The following is a 16,679-nucleotide window of genomic DNA, read 5'->3' as shown; positions in this document are numbered from 1 at the left end:
AGATAACTAGAGAAGAATATTCCTAGGCTTTCATTTTTAACAGAGTCATAAAGAACTTAGTACCCAAATGAAAATACATATTATTTTCAAACTCTGTAGGGAAGATTCATAATATAATGACCGTATGTCAGGCCTCAGAGGAAATCTCAAAAATATTTTTTTAACTTCCTAACATATAAGCTTTATTCATGAAATTAGAAGGTAAAGCATCACTACCATTGGAATTTGAATAACACACTTATTAAAAATACTCATGGATTAAGTAGGAAATAAGTGGAATTTGAGAACTATTTTAAAACTGCATAGCAATGAAAGCACTTAATATCAAAAGGTTCACTACTCAGGAAAATGTATAGACTTAAATGCATTTATTAGAAAACAAGGAAGTCTGAAAGTAAACTACGCTTACAATCTAAGAAGCTATAAAAATAGCAAAACTAAGCCTAAAGGATGTAGTGGGAAGAAAATGATAGTGGTAAAAGCAGAAAATGAATCAGACTTCCTCTACCCTTTTTTCTAAAGCAACGTCTCCCCAAAATAGAGTGAGTCAATAAAACCAAAAGTTGTTTTTTTTTTTAAAGGCACCAAGACTGACAAAACTGACACAAGAATGATGAAGAAAAAAGAAGGAATACATATACATAACAGAAAGGATAGAAAAACTAACCCCCAGTAATTGCTTATACCAATCAATTTAAAACTATAAAAACCAAACTTGGCTCAACAAAGAGAACCTGAAGAGACCAGTAGTCATAGATTGAAACAGTGTTTAATGATCTACCTGGAAAAACGTCCCAAGCCCAGAGCTTACTGGGCCAGTTCAACCAAAACTTCCAAAATAGATAATACCTATCTTATATACCTAAACTTTAGCTAACTGATATGAATTGTTCCAAAGCATCAAAACAGATGGGAAGCTATCCAATTCATTTAACAAAACTAGCATAATGCTGATATCAAAATGAAACAAGTAAACATGATAAAAGCAGGTCACAGACCAATCTTACTTATAAAGGAAATAAAACAGATCTTAAATGAAATGTCAGCAAATGGAACCAGTAGTGTAATAAAAGAATGATCAAGTAAAAATTGATCCAAGCTGCCAGGGTCAATTCCTAAATTTCACATTCTCTTAATCCAAACACGTCCCATCTGAACTGTGCTGGGGGCTGCTTTATTCATGAATTGTTCTCTTCCGCCTCCTACAGTAGGCTGGCTGGCCGTCTCCTGTTCACATCACCCCTCTGTTCAAAGCCCTTTGAAGGCATTACACCTTTCAGAATGAAACCCAAAGGCTTCACCATAGCCCGCGAGGCCCTAAAAGATAAGTCTGGCCGCACTACCTCCTACTCATTGCCTGTAGCCCTCACTCTGCTTTATTTTTCTTCTTAGCATTTCATCATCACCTATATTTATTTTTTATCTGTCTCCCCCAACTAGAATGCAAGCTCCATGATGGAAGGGACCTTGTCTGTTTTGTTCACTGCTCTAAACTCATCACCTAACAGAGCCTGTCACAAAGTAGGTTCTTAAATATTTCATGAATGAATGAAAGGATGAAAAATAAAACAGGACTTGTAAGTTTAAAACATCAACCACTTTAAGAAGAACAAAATCACACATACTTCTGGTTATACGTGCACAAGGGTGTGTCAGACATTGTTCAAGGCTCTGATGATAGAGTGATGAATGAAAAAGATGAGTTTCTCGCCCACATAGAACATAGTGGGGAAGTTAACAGAACAAGAAATTAAAGCGGAATAAATGGAAAAAGACCAGGGCCCAAGGTCCCAATTAGCGGGGAGGTCCAGGTAGGCTCGGGGTGAGGGTCAGGCTGACATCAGTGCACATGAATAACGGGAGGAGGAATGGCAGCCAGTCAAATGAAGAGGTGAGGATGTGTTTCTAGCAGAGGCTCCGGCATGTTCAAAGGCCCAGAGGCATAAGAATTCGTAAGTCTCTCCTAATAAAGAGATTATCAGGTAGAAGGTTAAAACTTGATATCAAAGAAAACTTAGCATAACAATTTTGGCTCTCTGGTGAGCATCACATTTTGAAGTCTGGTGGTAGATGGATGTAATGGACAAAGACCGCTTGCTTCTGTATATCCAGCAGTACTGGGTGGTCTGAAGCAAATATAAGGGTGCTTAACAAATGAATCCTAGGAAAAAGGGAGTTAAGGTGGCAGTAGCCAGCACTAAAACTTTTGGTCCTTCGTCTCAAGCAGGGAAGAATTTCAGTGAAGGTAGAAACTGGTAGGTACGAGGCAAACTGACACTGGTGATACAAGGGCAGAGAGCAGGCTCAACATGGGCAGAGCTGTTGTGCTGCGATTCTGCCAAGACATTGACCGACATTTACTGAGTACTTACTATATGTCAGTTGTTAATGGACAACTTTACACATTTGTTCCATATAATTCTCACAAAACTCTTACCACAGAACTATCATGTCTAGTGACTTCCCTGGTGGTCCAGTGGTTAAGACGCCGAGCTCCCAATGCCGGGGGCTCAGGTTCAATCCCTGGTCAGGGAACTAAGATCCCACATACCACAACTAAACCCGTGCACCACAACGAAGACCCAGCACAGCCTAAATAAATAAATATTTTTTAAAAATTAAAAAAAAATTATCATCTCTAGTAGGACTGTTAAGGCTCAGAAGAGTTTAGGGACTTGGCCCAGGTCACACAGCTAGCAGAGGGACTAGAGCTCAAATTGTGTTCTGTTTGGCTCTCAAACACTTCTTTCTGCTGGAGGTGGTCTAATATAACATGACAGATACAGGGCTAGAATCGAGCTCTTCCTTTTCACTCTCAAATTTGCTCGCATTGCACCTCTCAGATCGTGTACCATTTTCTAGTTAGCACGGTACAGGATGTTGGTTGGCATTCTTCACCTAGTGGGAGACAGAAATCTTCATTTTTTGAAGAGTTTGAGTCATGTCATCAGTGACCCCTTCTTTTACTGGGTTACTGTAGAATTTCGTTAATTTTTTTTTTAAGCTGACATTCTTTTCTTGTTTTATTTATTTTTTTATCTATGGCCACATGGTGCAGCTTGTGGGATCTTAGTTCCCCAAGCAGGGATCGAACCCGTGCCCCCTGCAGTGGAAGCACGGACTCCTAACCACTGGACCACCAGGGAATTCCCAGTATTCCATTAATTTTGAATGTAGAAGTATTAAGAGGCACTCTGGAAAATTCTATAGGTTCCAGATATAGTCCTCCCTACCCCATTATATAGCAGCAAATTAATTCCTATTCACAATCAGGATAAATCCCTTTCCGACTTATTGGCATAAGGAGCCCCAAGCAGTCAGCTGGTAGTCATAACTTCCAATTCAGTAGGAACAATATTGTGTCCCTCAGTGGAAGCATGCTCCTTTGGGGAGTAAGACCCTAAAATTCTGTGAATAGGTTAAGATGGAATGCTGATCCCATCTTGATTTTCAGGACTGGCTATGGGAGAAAAATGCTGGTTTCGGAATCAAAGCATATGTTGCATCCTGTAGGACAGTACATCAAAAGTCACTCTAACTGTGTCTTCACCTTTCTATCAGGCCAGCTGCTTTTGGGGGTGACAGGTCGTGGTAAGACCAGTGAATTCCCACTGCCACACTTCTTTTGCCGTGAAATGAGTTACTTGATCAGAAACAATGTGGAAATCACATGGTAATTCTGTAAGCCCATAGATGGTGGTGTTGGCAGAAATGCTACAGGCAGGTAGGCAAATCCATTCCCAGACTGTGTGTCTATTCCACTGAGGACAAACTGCTCCATGGTGGAAGGGTCCAATGTAATTAACCTGCTATCACGTGGTGCCTTGTTTCCCCAAGGAATAATGTCATATCGAGAAATCAAAGTAGGTCTCAGCTGAGGACAGGTTAGGAATACAGTAGTGCAGCCATTTCAGCCTTGGCGAGGGGATGCCCATAGTATTTAGCCCAAGCATAGCTTCTATCCTCGCAAGTAAAGCAAATCTGTACACAGGCCATGGAGCAAATACTGGGGTGACTAAGGAAAGAGGCTGACATTCACAGATGGCTCACCTGAATCAGGTGGACAATTTTCACTGCAGATGCCCTGTGGTGTACGTTCACATGGAATACAAATATCTTCACAGTGTCACTCTGTGAAATCCATCCGAATACCTGTTCTCTAAACCTTTGTCACCAGTTTCCAATCCTGTTCCTTCCAAGTCCCTGGTCATTTAACTAGCCATTAGCTACTTGCCTATGAAGCTGTATAGGCCTATATCTCTTGGGAGCCTCATTGTCTAGACAAATGTATGGCTTGAAGTTCTGCCCACAAAGACTTCCCTTCACCACTAGACTAGTCCTACAGCAGTCCAGTTGGTGTCATAATTTTGTCTTAAAAGCAGGCTGTTTTTTTCTTCCTTCTTTAACTGATCATAGGGAAATAGCTCATGAGGCCATGGATGTGAACTGAGGGAAGGTGGCCATGCAGCAGGAGTGGCTGTAAGAATCCAAGCCACCTGCTCATGCAACTTGCTTCAGGACAGCTGAGCCTGGTACCTTATATCCTGTTCACATTTAGTGATAGACTGCTTCTGGGCACGCGCAATCTTATTACTCGCTTGGGGCATCCAACGTCTTGCAGTGCACAGCTCAGTAGCAGTCTAGGAGCTGTTCTCAAAGAGATAAAAGGTTTTTTTTGCAGAAGATATGGCTGTGCTCCAGAACCCTAGAGAGGTGTGTAATTTCCAGTTGAGCCCCGCATGGCATTCGCATTTGCCACAGACACTCCAGTTAGACTTGCTGGGTCAAAAGAGCCCTAGGGGCAGAGCGGATTGCACCACAGCCTTCCTTTACGTAGAGCCTTCTCTTGCTCTGACTGCACTGCAAATTGGCAGCCTTACCAGTTACTTGGTAAATGGGTCATAGTGGCACATTGAAATGGGGCGTATGTAGCTTCTAAGACCCCAAAAAGTCACCAAGCATTGTACGAGGTGTTGTGGAAGGTGACCTGGGGGGAGTGACTTTTTCATTTTGGAGGCTATCTTGCAACATGCTCCAGACGCCTGAAGCTCCAGAAACCTGAGAGGTGGTTACACTCCTGAATTTCCATGGGGTTTATATCCACCTTCTGGCACTATTCCCATTGCATCCATCTGGTTTTCTTTCCATTTCCATCCAGCATGGTATAGTATGTTTCTTCTTTCATCCAAAAGAGACTGTTTCTTTACTTCTGTTTCCAGATCTTCAACTCATTTTATCTCTAACTTAGAATCATTTAAAACTGAATCAACAAACATTTGCTGAATGTCTATTATGTGCCAGGCATGGGGGTGGGAGGCACTTGCCTTAGTTTAAGAGAGAACATAGTTCCTGTGTTAAAGGAGAATGTCAATGATAACGCTGACAAGGGCTATGGCAGAGAAAAGCGGAAGGTGTTATGGAAACACACAGGAGGGGGAGTGGTCAGGAAAGGCTGCCAGAAAGAGGTGATCTTTAGGCTGAGTTCTAAGGATGAGTGGGGTTCAGTCAGTGAAGCCAGGAAGGGATCGAACAGGTTTCCAAGTAAGGGGAGAAGGACATGCAAAGCCTGGACATGGAGAAGGGCAGCCCCTATAGTGAGGTACAATCAATCTTCTTTTACTTTCAGAGTTACCCTTCTGGTTCCTACCCATTCTCTATCCCACTTTGGTTCCCATTCCTTCCTAAACTATCACTCAAAAGATTGTGGTAAGTTCTATGAAGACAACTTAGGTTCACTAGATTTTGGGGAAAAACACCTTTTCAGACCCCTTATTTGCTTGCGGACACAGTACTCAGGGTCCTAATTAAATAACTCAGCTTTAAGCTTTGACCTTTCTTGCTTAAACATCTTATTCCTTCATCTCTCCGTCTCCCTGTTATTCTTGACTCTGCAAATAATTACCTATCAGTTTCTGATAATAAGAGATAGTCTAGAGGCACAGTATCTTTCATTCTAGTAAAATCACTCAGGTTTCAATAGGACGCACATATTAATAGGTCTTTCCTATTGTTACTACGCAAGTCATAAAACGTTAAGTCCCAAAAGAGCAGGATTTGAAAGAAACTGGAATATAGAAAAAATTCCATAAAAACTTCATTAAAAATGGGACAGGCTTTCCAAACTAGTACAGTGTTTTACAGCTTTCCCAAGGGTCATTCTGAAATGACTCCATCGTAAGAAAGGCTAATAAGTTTTCCACTAAATTAACTTAACATGTTTCTATTACGTAGCTATATAAGGACAGGAGCTTGGGGATATGTGAGTTGGGAGACAAGAAGTACTAAAAAGACTCAAGGTAAAATCCCTGACCTAAAGTAAATTTCAATGTAATAAAGAACTGAGAGAAACATATACAAATTGCTTTTTATTTATTTCTAAAGAGAATAGGCTTAACCATGATTTAATATTATAAAGCCATAGCCTATTAACTTTAAAAGAACCTAATAATTATATTCACAAATTACTTAAACTAGCACACATGTACCAGCCACATCATCAATAAAGTGTTACAAGCAAGGTAGAGGGGCTTCCTGGCGGCGCAGTGGATAAGACGCCATGCTCCCAGTGCAAGGGGCCCAGGTACGATCCATTGTCGGGTAACTAGATCCCACATGCATGCCACAACTAAGAGTTTGCATGCCACAACTAAGGAGCCCACGTGCTGCAACTAAGACCCGGTGAAGCCAAATAAATAAATAATATATATATTTTTAGAAAGTGAGTGTATAAGCAAGGTAGAAGGGTAGGTTATACATATTTCTGTTTTAACAATGAGAGTATAATCATTTTACGTCTACCAAAAAGTATATTTCAGAATCTAGTTTTAGACAATTATAGTGGAAAAATAAGCATATACATCACTACACCCTAATCAAATTATCAACAAATTAATTGGCTATTGAGCTAAAATAATAGGTACCTGAAAAACAAGAATAGTTGCTTGACTAAAACCATGAACATGTCTGAGCAGTGATGATGCACTCATAAAAACTGACTGATCACCAGCTGTAGGGTAGTTTCTGTCCGTTGTCTGACAGACTGTCTGTGGCATAGCACCTGTCGCGGGAGGAGGCCATCAAAAAGACGTGACTGCCAGTTGACCCTGGCACCTGGAGGCTCCCCACCCGCTCCCCTAGCCTTGGATTCTGTATTCTGCTTGCTTTCCCTGCTCCCAGCAGCTGCTCCAAGGATCCAGTCTTGAAACACAAATACAGTGTTGAGGCTCCCTGGACCGTGTACGTGACTGAAGCCAGTTAAGGTCTCTATATAAACTTTTAAGATTCTGCCAGGTAGGTGTGGAGTCCTACTGGTTTTGTGGCCGCCCGAGACAAGCCTTGTAAGTAAGTTCCCTTGCGTATTAAAACTGCCACCTACCAATCTGGAGTGGCTGCCTCTTTCTTTGGCCGCTCCCTGCTCTCTGCATAGGTGGAGGCATGTTTCAGATTTCACCCAAGAAGCTCCCGAGGAGGTGGCAACCGAATTATCTGTATACACGCACTTCAGGGAGTTTTTGCAAAATTACAAACTTGCACAGGAACCAGGTTTCTTAGGAGAACAGTAGAGTGTCAAGTAATCTTTAATAAAACAGTGATTTTCATTTGTGGCTACCAATTTAGCAATCTGTAACAACTCATTTAGTGGGTTACTGGTAAGCAATGCTTTTTGGCCCCCAAATTGACATGATAATCTACAAAACTGTGCCTTGCTTACTAATGGGAACTAAAGAAAGGACTTTCATTTTTGGATCAGCTCATGACCCATGAGAAGGCAGTGCGTCAACAGCCTCTGTGTCTCCGAACCGAGGCTAACTTCTCTGCTGCTCATAGGTATTACAAGAAGGCAGGAGGAAGAGGATACCCAATTTTTTGGTTGATGCAGATTCCATCTCTGAGTTTAGAGATAAAAGATGAGTGATTCGGGCTTCCCTGGTGGCGCAGCGGTTGAGAGTCCGCCTGCCGATGCAGGGGACACGGGCTCGTGCCCCGGTCCGGGAAGATCCCACATGCCGCGGAGCGGCTGGGCCCGTGAGCCATGGCCGCTGAGCCTGCGCGTCCGGAGCCTGTGCTCCGCAACGGGAGAGGCCGCAGCGGTGAGAGACCCGCGTACCGCAAAAAAAAAAAAAAAAAAGATGAGTGATTCATAAAATATCTACCTACCATTTTTATTTTTCAGGAGGTCTCCGTTTCATGTGCCAAAGAATAAGGTTTTTTTTTTTTTTTTTAAATCTTAAACTCTTCTTTCAGTGATTAGCAATTCCACCTAAATAGTATCTTCAGTGTTGTTTTCAGCTTCGTTAGTTTTCATCTTCTTTTGGCCTTTAAAAGTATTTTTAGTGTCTTCAAAAGTTACTTTGAATAGAGGACTCATAGTTTTCTTAACACTTTGCTACTATGTGCATTTTATAGCCTCACGGGTTGACTACAACAGATTCAAGCTCTAAATGGCTTTCAAATAGGTTTTAGCACACAAATATACATTAATGTATAAATAAAGAATAGAATTCTTTTTCCATCAATGCTCTTGATTTGTGCTACGGATATATTCTTTAAGAGCAGTATGTAAACTATAAATCAAATTGTATGTTCCTATTAAACAATGGTTCTAGTAAGGGATTAGGAGATTTTCACATTGCCTGGGATACTCTTAAAAAACTGCCGCAACAGGGAAGACATATGGGAACATATGTTTATGTATGACTGATTCACTTTGTTATAAAACAGAAACTAACACACCATTGTAAAGCAATTATACCCCAATAAAGATGTAAAAAAAAAAAAAAAAACTGCCGACTTTAATGAGTTTCAATTAGTTGAAAAGGGGCTCAGAGAACTCCTGGTAAGCATGCCCCTTCCTCTTGTCAACTTCCCGCCTCACCAAAAAAAAAGATGGCCAGAGGCTTGCTGCACAGGAGGTGATGAGGACGATTATCTGTAGACTCCCCGTGAGGATCAATCGCCTCAGGCCGATGTTCTTGCTGATGTCAGTCTTCACATTCTCTAACTGAAGTCTGGCCGTCTCCAGAGGACAAAGCCTTTCAAGGTGGCTGTTTCTGATCTCACACCCGAGGTAGGCCTCCCTCTGCTCCTCATTTGTAGACATCCAGATTAAACTTCCCTCAAATCTCAATTCCAAGCATCCCATATCCTGACCACCACTTCCTATCTTTCCAGCTCATTCCCTCTGGTATCCATACCCTAACAGCTCTCTGACCTCAACAGGACCTCCAAACTACTAAGCCCATGACCTTTTTCTATCCATCACTCAGTATGTGCCCCTTTCACTTAAATGACACAGTATCTTCCTTGTATACATCCTCAATTCCCTTGCTCTTCTGTTCCAACTTAAATCCAACTTTCCACCAGGTAGTGAATGTGGCTAGAAGGAAGAGGCATGCTAACTGGGTTCACTTGAAGTTCATGGCTCACATCGAAAGAAAGGCCCTCGGTGCTGCTTGACCTCTCACTCTCCTAGGTGACTATTTCTTGGAATCTCACACTCTTTCCCCTTTCGCAGCTGATAACTCCAATCGCTTCTTTTATAGGGAAAATCAGAGTGATCAGAAGCTAACTTCCACATTCACTCACTGCAAAGGTCCCCCCGGGATGGTTTCTTCCAGACAGCCACATGGCTTTAGGGCTCTGCTCAACTGTCACCTTTTCAGAATGGCCTTCCCTAGTTCCTATCAAAACCAGCATTCTTTTTCTTTTAAGACAATCATGTTTAATTACCTCACAACTGAAGCTGCCTTTGGGGCCAAGGGACAGGAAGGAGGCTGTGAACCCAACACTCGAGCTGCACTCTAATCCTAGGTTTATTCAACACAATTCTTTTCTCTACACAACAAGGTACAAACACAATATTATCTAAAATGCTACAAAGTTACAAAACTCCAAACAGAAAATGTATAGTACTGACTGTACAATAAAAGCCAAAAAAACAATGTACACGTTGCCAAGGTAACCTGCATGACCACCATGTATACCAACACAACGCAGCGGGGGGCGGGGGGGGGTTCTGTGATGACCCGACAGAGTTGACTCTCAACTTACCAGTTTCAGAGAGAAAGGGAGACATGGGTATGGGTGTGTGTGTGTGTGTGTGTGTGTGTGTGTGTGTGTGTGTGTGTGTGTGTGTGTGTGTGTGTACGACATGAGTACACGTGAAAAGAACCATTTTGGGTATTTGGCCCTAGAGGTCAGAAAAGGACTCATGCAGGGGAGCACGGCCAGGCTAACAAGAACGGCAGCTGCGTAAAAGCACACCTTTCCCGTGGGACCCTGCAGGCCAACAGGTTAGGGCACGAGCAGGCCACCAGATGGGACCCAGGTCATCTGTGGAATGGGAAAACATGCTCCCAGGCTGGGGCTGTACCACCTCCTGGAGCCCCCTGCTCATCCCTGCGGGCTCTGCCACTAAACTGCCTGTCAGGAACTAGAAATGCGGAAGCTTTCTAGCCAGAAGACTGGAGGGCGTCTTTATAAGCACGCCCCAAACCAACAACGCTCCTGCAGCCGGAACTCTGCCGCCAGGGGAAACGTGGCAATTACTGCCTTCACCTTCGAGGCCTGCCCAGGGAAGGGATTTCTTTCCTACCGATCCTCCTTCGTCTAGAAAAGTGACAAAAGTGAGTTGGCGGGAATACAAGTCACAGGGCAGAGCTTCGGTGGCCCTGCGCATCGGGAGTTGAAGCTGGAGCAGCTCCTGGGGCTGCGGCGGCCGGGGGACCTGCGCCGAGGGGGACGCGACCTTCTCCTCCTCCGTGGGGGGGGGGGCCTGCGCCACATGGGAGGCGGTGGCGGCACTCTCCTTCCTGGGAGGGCTGAATCGCCTGGGGGGTGGCCGAGGCCAGGGGGCCAGCACAGCGGTGGCAGTGATCTGCTGGCCATCGATGTGTCCTCCGTCCGCGGCTTCATCTGGATTCTCACACTCCGCATATGCGTAGCCTGTAGACAGATGGGGGTGCATCCTTTCTACAGTCACGTCAATCATTTTAATTTTCCCGTAGGTGGAGAGTATCTCCATGTGATCCTCGGTCACATTCCTGGTGAGCCTTCCAACGTGCACTTTGGCGGGTTTAGGGGAAGGGCTCCGCCGTTTCCTTTCCTTTTCATCTCTTTTGGGTGGTTTGGATTTGGAGCGGGAACGTCGCCTGCTATCATGCCTGCGCCGAGAAGGGCTCAGAGAGCCAGGGGAGCTGCTGGAACTTCCGGAGCGGCTCGAGGCTGAAGAGGAGCTGCAGCCGCTGCGGGAGCCCGTGCTAAAACCAGCATTCTGGATTCCTTATCTGGCTTTCTTTTTCTCCGTTACATTCACCACACCCGACATATAAACGTACTGTCTTTCCCCCAGTCCTCCACAAGCTCACTCCGCAGTGTAAGCTCTGTGAAAGCAGGGATTTTATGTGTTTTGGGCCTAGAACAGTATCTAGCAAGGATTAGTACTTATAAATACCTATTAACTGAGGAACAAACTATCCAAAGACAAAACATTTCATCTTTCTTAAAGCAGAAACACGATACTTTGCATTGTAAAATTAGAGTACTCGGTTGCCCTTGGAGTACTGCGGTTGATCCTCGCGTCCCACAAGAGTCCCCTCCCGGATGCAGCACGGTGTGGGGACGGCTGGGAGAAGGTGGTGGGTGTGCAGAGCATCTGACGTCTACTATTGGCTCGCCCGCTAATTAGTAACGTCATCCGGGGTGAGTCATTTAACCTCTCATTTCTAGCAGGGAATGCGAGAGAGTACTTTTATTTTTATCCAAAGAAAAGAGGTCCACCAAACACAAACCTGTAGAAATCACTCACCACGCACATCGAGAGCCTTTTTCCTTCCAAAGTTCATCAATGGGACTTTTACAGTGTTTATAATAAAATTTTATTTACAAGCTAATGGATCATGAACAGTTTTTATAGTAAATAAGCTGTTAGTAAATGAGTTTTTTTTTCCCATCAGAATAAAATCACTCTCAAAGTTCAAGATGGTAATCTTAAAGTCAATTCAACAGGATAGTCACAACGTTATAAAAATTTTCTTGCTATGCGTGTGCAGGAAAAAATGCCTAATTTAACCAAGAAAAACAAATTAAGGTTATGATTAGTCAATAATCATGTGTTTTGAAAGCAGTGTTGTTTTAGAATACAAACAGAATAAGTACTTGATAATGTCCACAAATTAATGAAAACATATTCACATATATTACCTAGTGAAATGTGGTATCACTGTGTTTCCCCAAGCAGTAAATTCAATACATCCTATAAGTAAAAATACCACCAACACTCCCCGACCACAAACACACAAACACCAAGCCATATTGTCAAGCAAAATATTTTTAATTAGTAGGCTGATCATAAATAAATCCACATAAAAGATTTAACAGAATTACAAAGAGTTTTGTGTTTCTTTTGTGGACTCAATTCGTAATATGCGTTAGTCAACCTCATTCTCTAACTGCCACCAAAAGGGTTGTCATCCAACAATGCAGCACAGTTTAAGCAATTCATATTCTGTAGTTACATTTTTACATTTTCTTTACAAATGTAACATTTATGTACATTATATATATATTGTTTTCTATAGTTCATGTACTGAAACTCTATTGTTTTTACAGGGAAAATACTGAATTCATTTAATGAATATGAATCATTCCTTGTTAAAAAGTAATTCATATAAACAAATAACACGGTACCACTGCCTTTTGGCATCTCTTGTCAGAGTTCAAGTCCAGAAATGTTATATTAATTATAAGAAAAGGGAATTTATCTAATATTACATTATGACATATCATCCCACATAACTACGTAAGTTTGCCGGCTTGCAATGAACAGAGCACTGTACTGCTGCACTACTGGAAATGTGTGGAAACCAATTCAAAATATACTTCGCGAAACAGCATCATCCTTACCATTAGTTTAGGATGAAGAAAATCTGTCAAGTTATTTCTTCGTCTTTACCTTTTGCCAAAGCCTCAGACCAGGTGCTATGCTACACATTGTCTCTTGTAACAACAAATGCCTACATTTCAACTTTCCTATGTGCTTCTCTGACAGATTACACTTTACCTAGGTTATAGACCATTTTCCTCTTATTCAATTTTATTCCACTTCACTTACAAATCTGCTGCTGAACGTGAAGCAAAAATTCATAGTAAGAGAATGCGGCTTCTGTCCGGTCTTCAATCAAATGTTGAAAAAATTCTGTTTTGGCAGGACTCTCATCTCTGAAGAAGAAAAAGGGGTTTTTATCTATAATGCATACTATTAAAAAGAATACTTATACATCAAAAAAATTACTAATTCATAGGAACTTGAAAATGAATAGGGGATGTTAATCAAGTAACAGCATTCTACCACTAGAATGTATTTTGATATTATTATTTAAAATTTGCTTTTGAAGACAAACAATTTCACAAAGACTGGACAGGATAAGACAATTTCATAATTAAGTTACAAAAGTACTTACTTTACCACGTGAAGAATTGGGTTTAATGGTCTGTTGTCTCTAAGCCAGGTTATAAAGGATCTAGCTCTTTCTGATGAAAGGGTGTCTAGCTCTGGAAGATGTGTCTGGTAAAAAATGTAATTAGGAGATTATTTCCTTTCCCAGAGACTTAGGCAGTGTTAGGACTCAATCATGACTGCCACTATCACCAACCAACTGCCAGCACTCGATCCCCAGCCCAAACAGCAGCAACCAAACACGTGCAATTTACACTGTCGATACATCTGGTTATGTTTTTCTAAGTCATCGATACACTTAATGATAAGTATGTGACTGACATTTTATCTGAATATTATACTTTTTTCCAGACAAGTCAATAAAACATACACAATGATTAGTATTTCACGTATATTGTGTTACACTTTGCATGTTTCTTCTAAAGGAAGTATTCAAGAGAAGGGGGCTATCACTAAGCTCCAATTTCACTTATACACAACTATACATTATACCCTATTCTAATAGGCATTCTTAGGGAATTTTATGTTTTCTTTAGTCCTTAAAATTTAAGGGCAAGGAATTTTAAAGAATAGTGTGAATGTGTAAATATATTTAAACACTATATGCAAGACTATTTTAGATACCTAAAAAGTCTATTCTTTGCACATTATTCTCTCTTCAGGTTGTATTCTTTTTAACAGATGCATAGATATTATTTATTTAATCCTACAAGTATATGTGTACATATAAATACTTCCATGAATATACCTATAGGATATATTCTTAGGAGTAAATAATTCACTGTTTTATACACTGTGTGATTTTAATTTGAACAGATATTGTCAAATGACCCTCCAAAAGACTGTGTAAATGTAGAGTCCAATCAGTAGTATTTGACAGGCCGGTTGACCTATTCCCTCTGCATTACTGCCCGTTATCAAATTTAAAAAAATTTTACCAGCTGGCAGAAATCTGATAAATGAAAGAAATGCTACGCTGTTATTTTGTTTTCTTAATTACAAATGAAGTTGAACACTGTTTCATATGGCCACTACTATATCTTCTGCCCATGAATTACCTGTTCAAATCATTCCTCATTTTTCTTTTCTTATTTGAGGGAGTGCGGGTGTCCTTTTCTTAAAAATTTGTAAGGGAACTTCTTATCCTAGAGAAATAAGCCCCTTTCCAGTCATATGAGTTACCGATAATCTTCTGATTTGGTTGTCTTTTGGCTTTATCTATTTTACCAGATAGAAATGTTTTATTTTTATGCTCTCAGATTCTTTAACCTTTTCTACCACTGACTTACAAAGGCCTTACCCATTTTAATATGATAAGTATTACTTTTCTAATATTCCATTTTTTCAGTGATTTGAAATGCAATCTTTGCCGCATTGTTTTTCATGGAGTAGACCCATCTCTGTACTCTGTTCTGTTCCACCGATATGTTTATTGTGCCAGTTCCACAGTGCATAGATGCAGCTATAACATAAAGTTGACTATTTTATTTAGCAGGACCTGTTTGTCACATGATTTCCCCGTTGCTGATAGTATTCTCTCTTTTCAAACTTTTCCTTATTATCCTCATTTGTTGAGTCTTAGAAGTGAACTCTGGGATTAATGTGTCAAATTAAAAAAAATAAATCAAACAGCAAATCTGGTAAGAATCACATTGACTTTATATTCATTTAGGAGAAAGGATATATTTACAATAAGGTAGGCCTTTTCCACTAAGTATAGAGAACTGCTTTCAGAATCATATTTCTTTGGTATTAACACACATACAGTAAAGGCCTACTGAAGAAATTACGTTTATTACCAGCAAAATAATTTCAATTAGAGAAGTTAAAGCTGTTGGAAAACAGTCTGGCAGTTGCTCAAAAAGTTAAACTTAGAGTTTACCATATGACCCGGCAATTCCACTCCTAGTTACATACCCAAGAAAGCTTGAAAACAGATGTTCACACAGACACTTCTACAGGAACTGTTCATGGCAGCACTATTCACAATAGCCCCAGAGTAGAAATAACCCAAATGCCCATGAACAGATTACTGGATAAACAGAATGTGGTATATTCATACAATGGACTATTATTTAGTCATAAAAAAGAATGAACTACCGATACATACTACAACATGGATGAGCCTTGAAAACACTGTGAGAAGTAAAAGAAGTCAAACAAAAAAGGCTGCATATTGTGTGATTCCATATACTGTATATGAATTGTCCAGAACAGGCAAATCCGTAGAGATAGAAAGTAAACTAGTGGTTGCCAAGGGAAAATAGAAAGGAAGAACTGGGATTAGGAACCAAGATGGTGGAGTAGAAGGATGTGCTCTCACTCCTTCCTGCGAGAACACCAGAATCACAACTGGCTGCTGCACAATCATCGACAGGAAGACACGGGAACTCACCAAAAAAGATACCCCACATCCAAAGACAAAGGAGAAGCCACAATGAGATGGTAGGAGGGGTGCAATCACAATAAAATCAAAGCCCATAATTGCTGGGTGGGTGACTCACAGACTGGAGAACACTTATACTACAGAAGTCCACCCACTGGAGTGAAGGTTCTGAGCCCCAAGTCAGGCTTTCCAACCTGGGGGTCTGGCAACGGGAGGAGAAATTCCTGGAGAATCAGACTTTGAAGTCTAGTGGGATTTGATTGCAGGACTTCAACAGGACTGGGGGAAACAGACACCACTCTTGGAGGGCACACACAAAGTACTGTGCGCATCAGGACCCAGGGGAACGAGCAGTGACCCCAGGGGAAACTGAACCAGACCTACCTGCTAGTATTGGAAGGTCTCCTGAAGAGGCGGGTGGTGGCTGTGGCTCACCGTGGGGACAAGGACACTGGCAGCAGAAGTTCTGGAAAGTACTCCTTGGTGTGAGCCCTCCCAGAGTCTGCCATTAGCCCCACCAAAGAGCCCAGGTAGGCTCCAGTGTTGGGTTGCCTCAGGCCAAACAACCAACAGGGAGAGAACCGAGCCCCACACATCAGCAGTCAAGCGGATTAAAGTTTTACTGAGCTCTGCCCACCAGAGCAACAGTCAGCTCTACCATCCACCAGTCCCTCCCATCAGGAAACTTCCACAAGCTTCTTAGATAGCCTCATCCACCACAGGCAAAGAGCAGAAGCAAGAAGAACAACAATTTTGCAGCCTGTGGAAGGAAAACCACATTCACAGAAAGACAGACAAGATGAAAAGGCAGAGGGCTATGTACCAGATGAAGGAACA

The 16,679-nt window shown here is 41.7% G+C and overlaps 1 protein-coding gene and 1 pseudogene across 5 annotated transcripts in view; both read right to left on the bottom strand.

The window, feature by feature from the left end:
• Positions 1 to 10,608: 10,608 nt before the first annotated feature.
• On the bottom strand, positions 10,609 to 11,695 carry LOC132519125 (RNA-binding protein with serine-rich domain 1-like; annotated as a pseudogene).
• Positions 11,696 to 12,312: 617 nt separating this feature from the next.
• SEC24B (SEC24 homolog B, COPII coat complex component) overlaps positions 12,313 to 16,679 on the bottom strand; it is a 94,215-nt gene continuing 89,848 nt past the window's right edge. For 4 of the 5 annotated variants that reach the window (XM_060148581.1, XM_060148582.1, XM_060148583.1 and 1 more), the window contains 2 exons: positions 13,461 to 13,564; positions 12,313 to 13,218 (listed from right to left, as the gene is read on the bottom strand). In XM_060148581.1, the coding sequence (XP_060004564.1) occupies positions 13,104 to 13,218; positions 13,461 to 13,564 (219 nt within the window). In that variant the 3' untranslated portion in view covers positions 12,313 to 13,103. Of the gene's footprint in view, positions 13,219 to 13,460; positions 13,565 to 16,679 lie in introns of those variants that run through there. The other variant, XR_009540397.1, reaches the window with a different exon arrangement.

This window comes from Lagenorhynchus albirostris, chromosome 4 (genome assembly GCF_949774975.1).
Source record: "Lagenorhynchus albirostris chromosome 4, mLagAlb1.1, whole genome shotgun sequence".
NCBI classification, from domain to species: domain Eukaryota; kingdom Metazoa; phylum Chordata; class Mammalia; order Artiodactyla; family Delphinidae; genus Lagenorhynchus; species Lagenorhynchus albirostris.
This window is presented reverse-complemented; position numbering and strand designations above follow the sequence as displayed.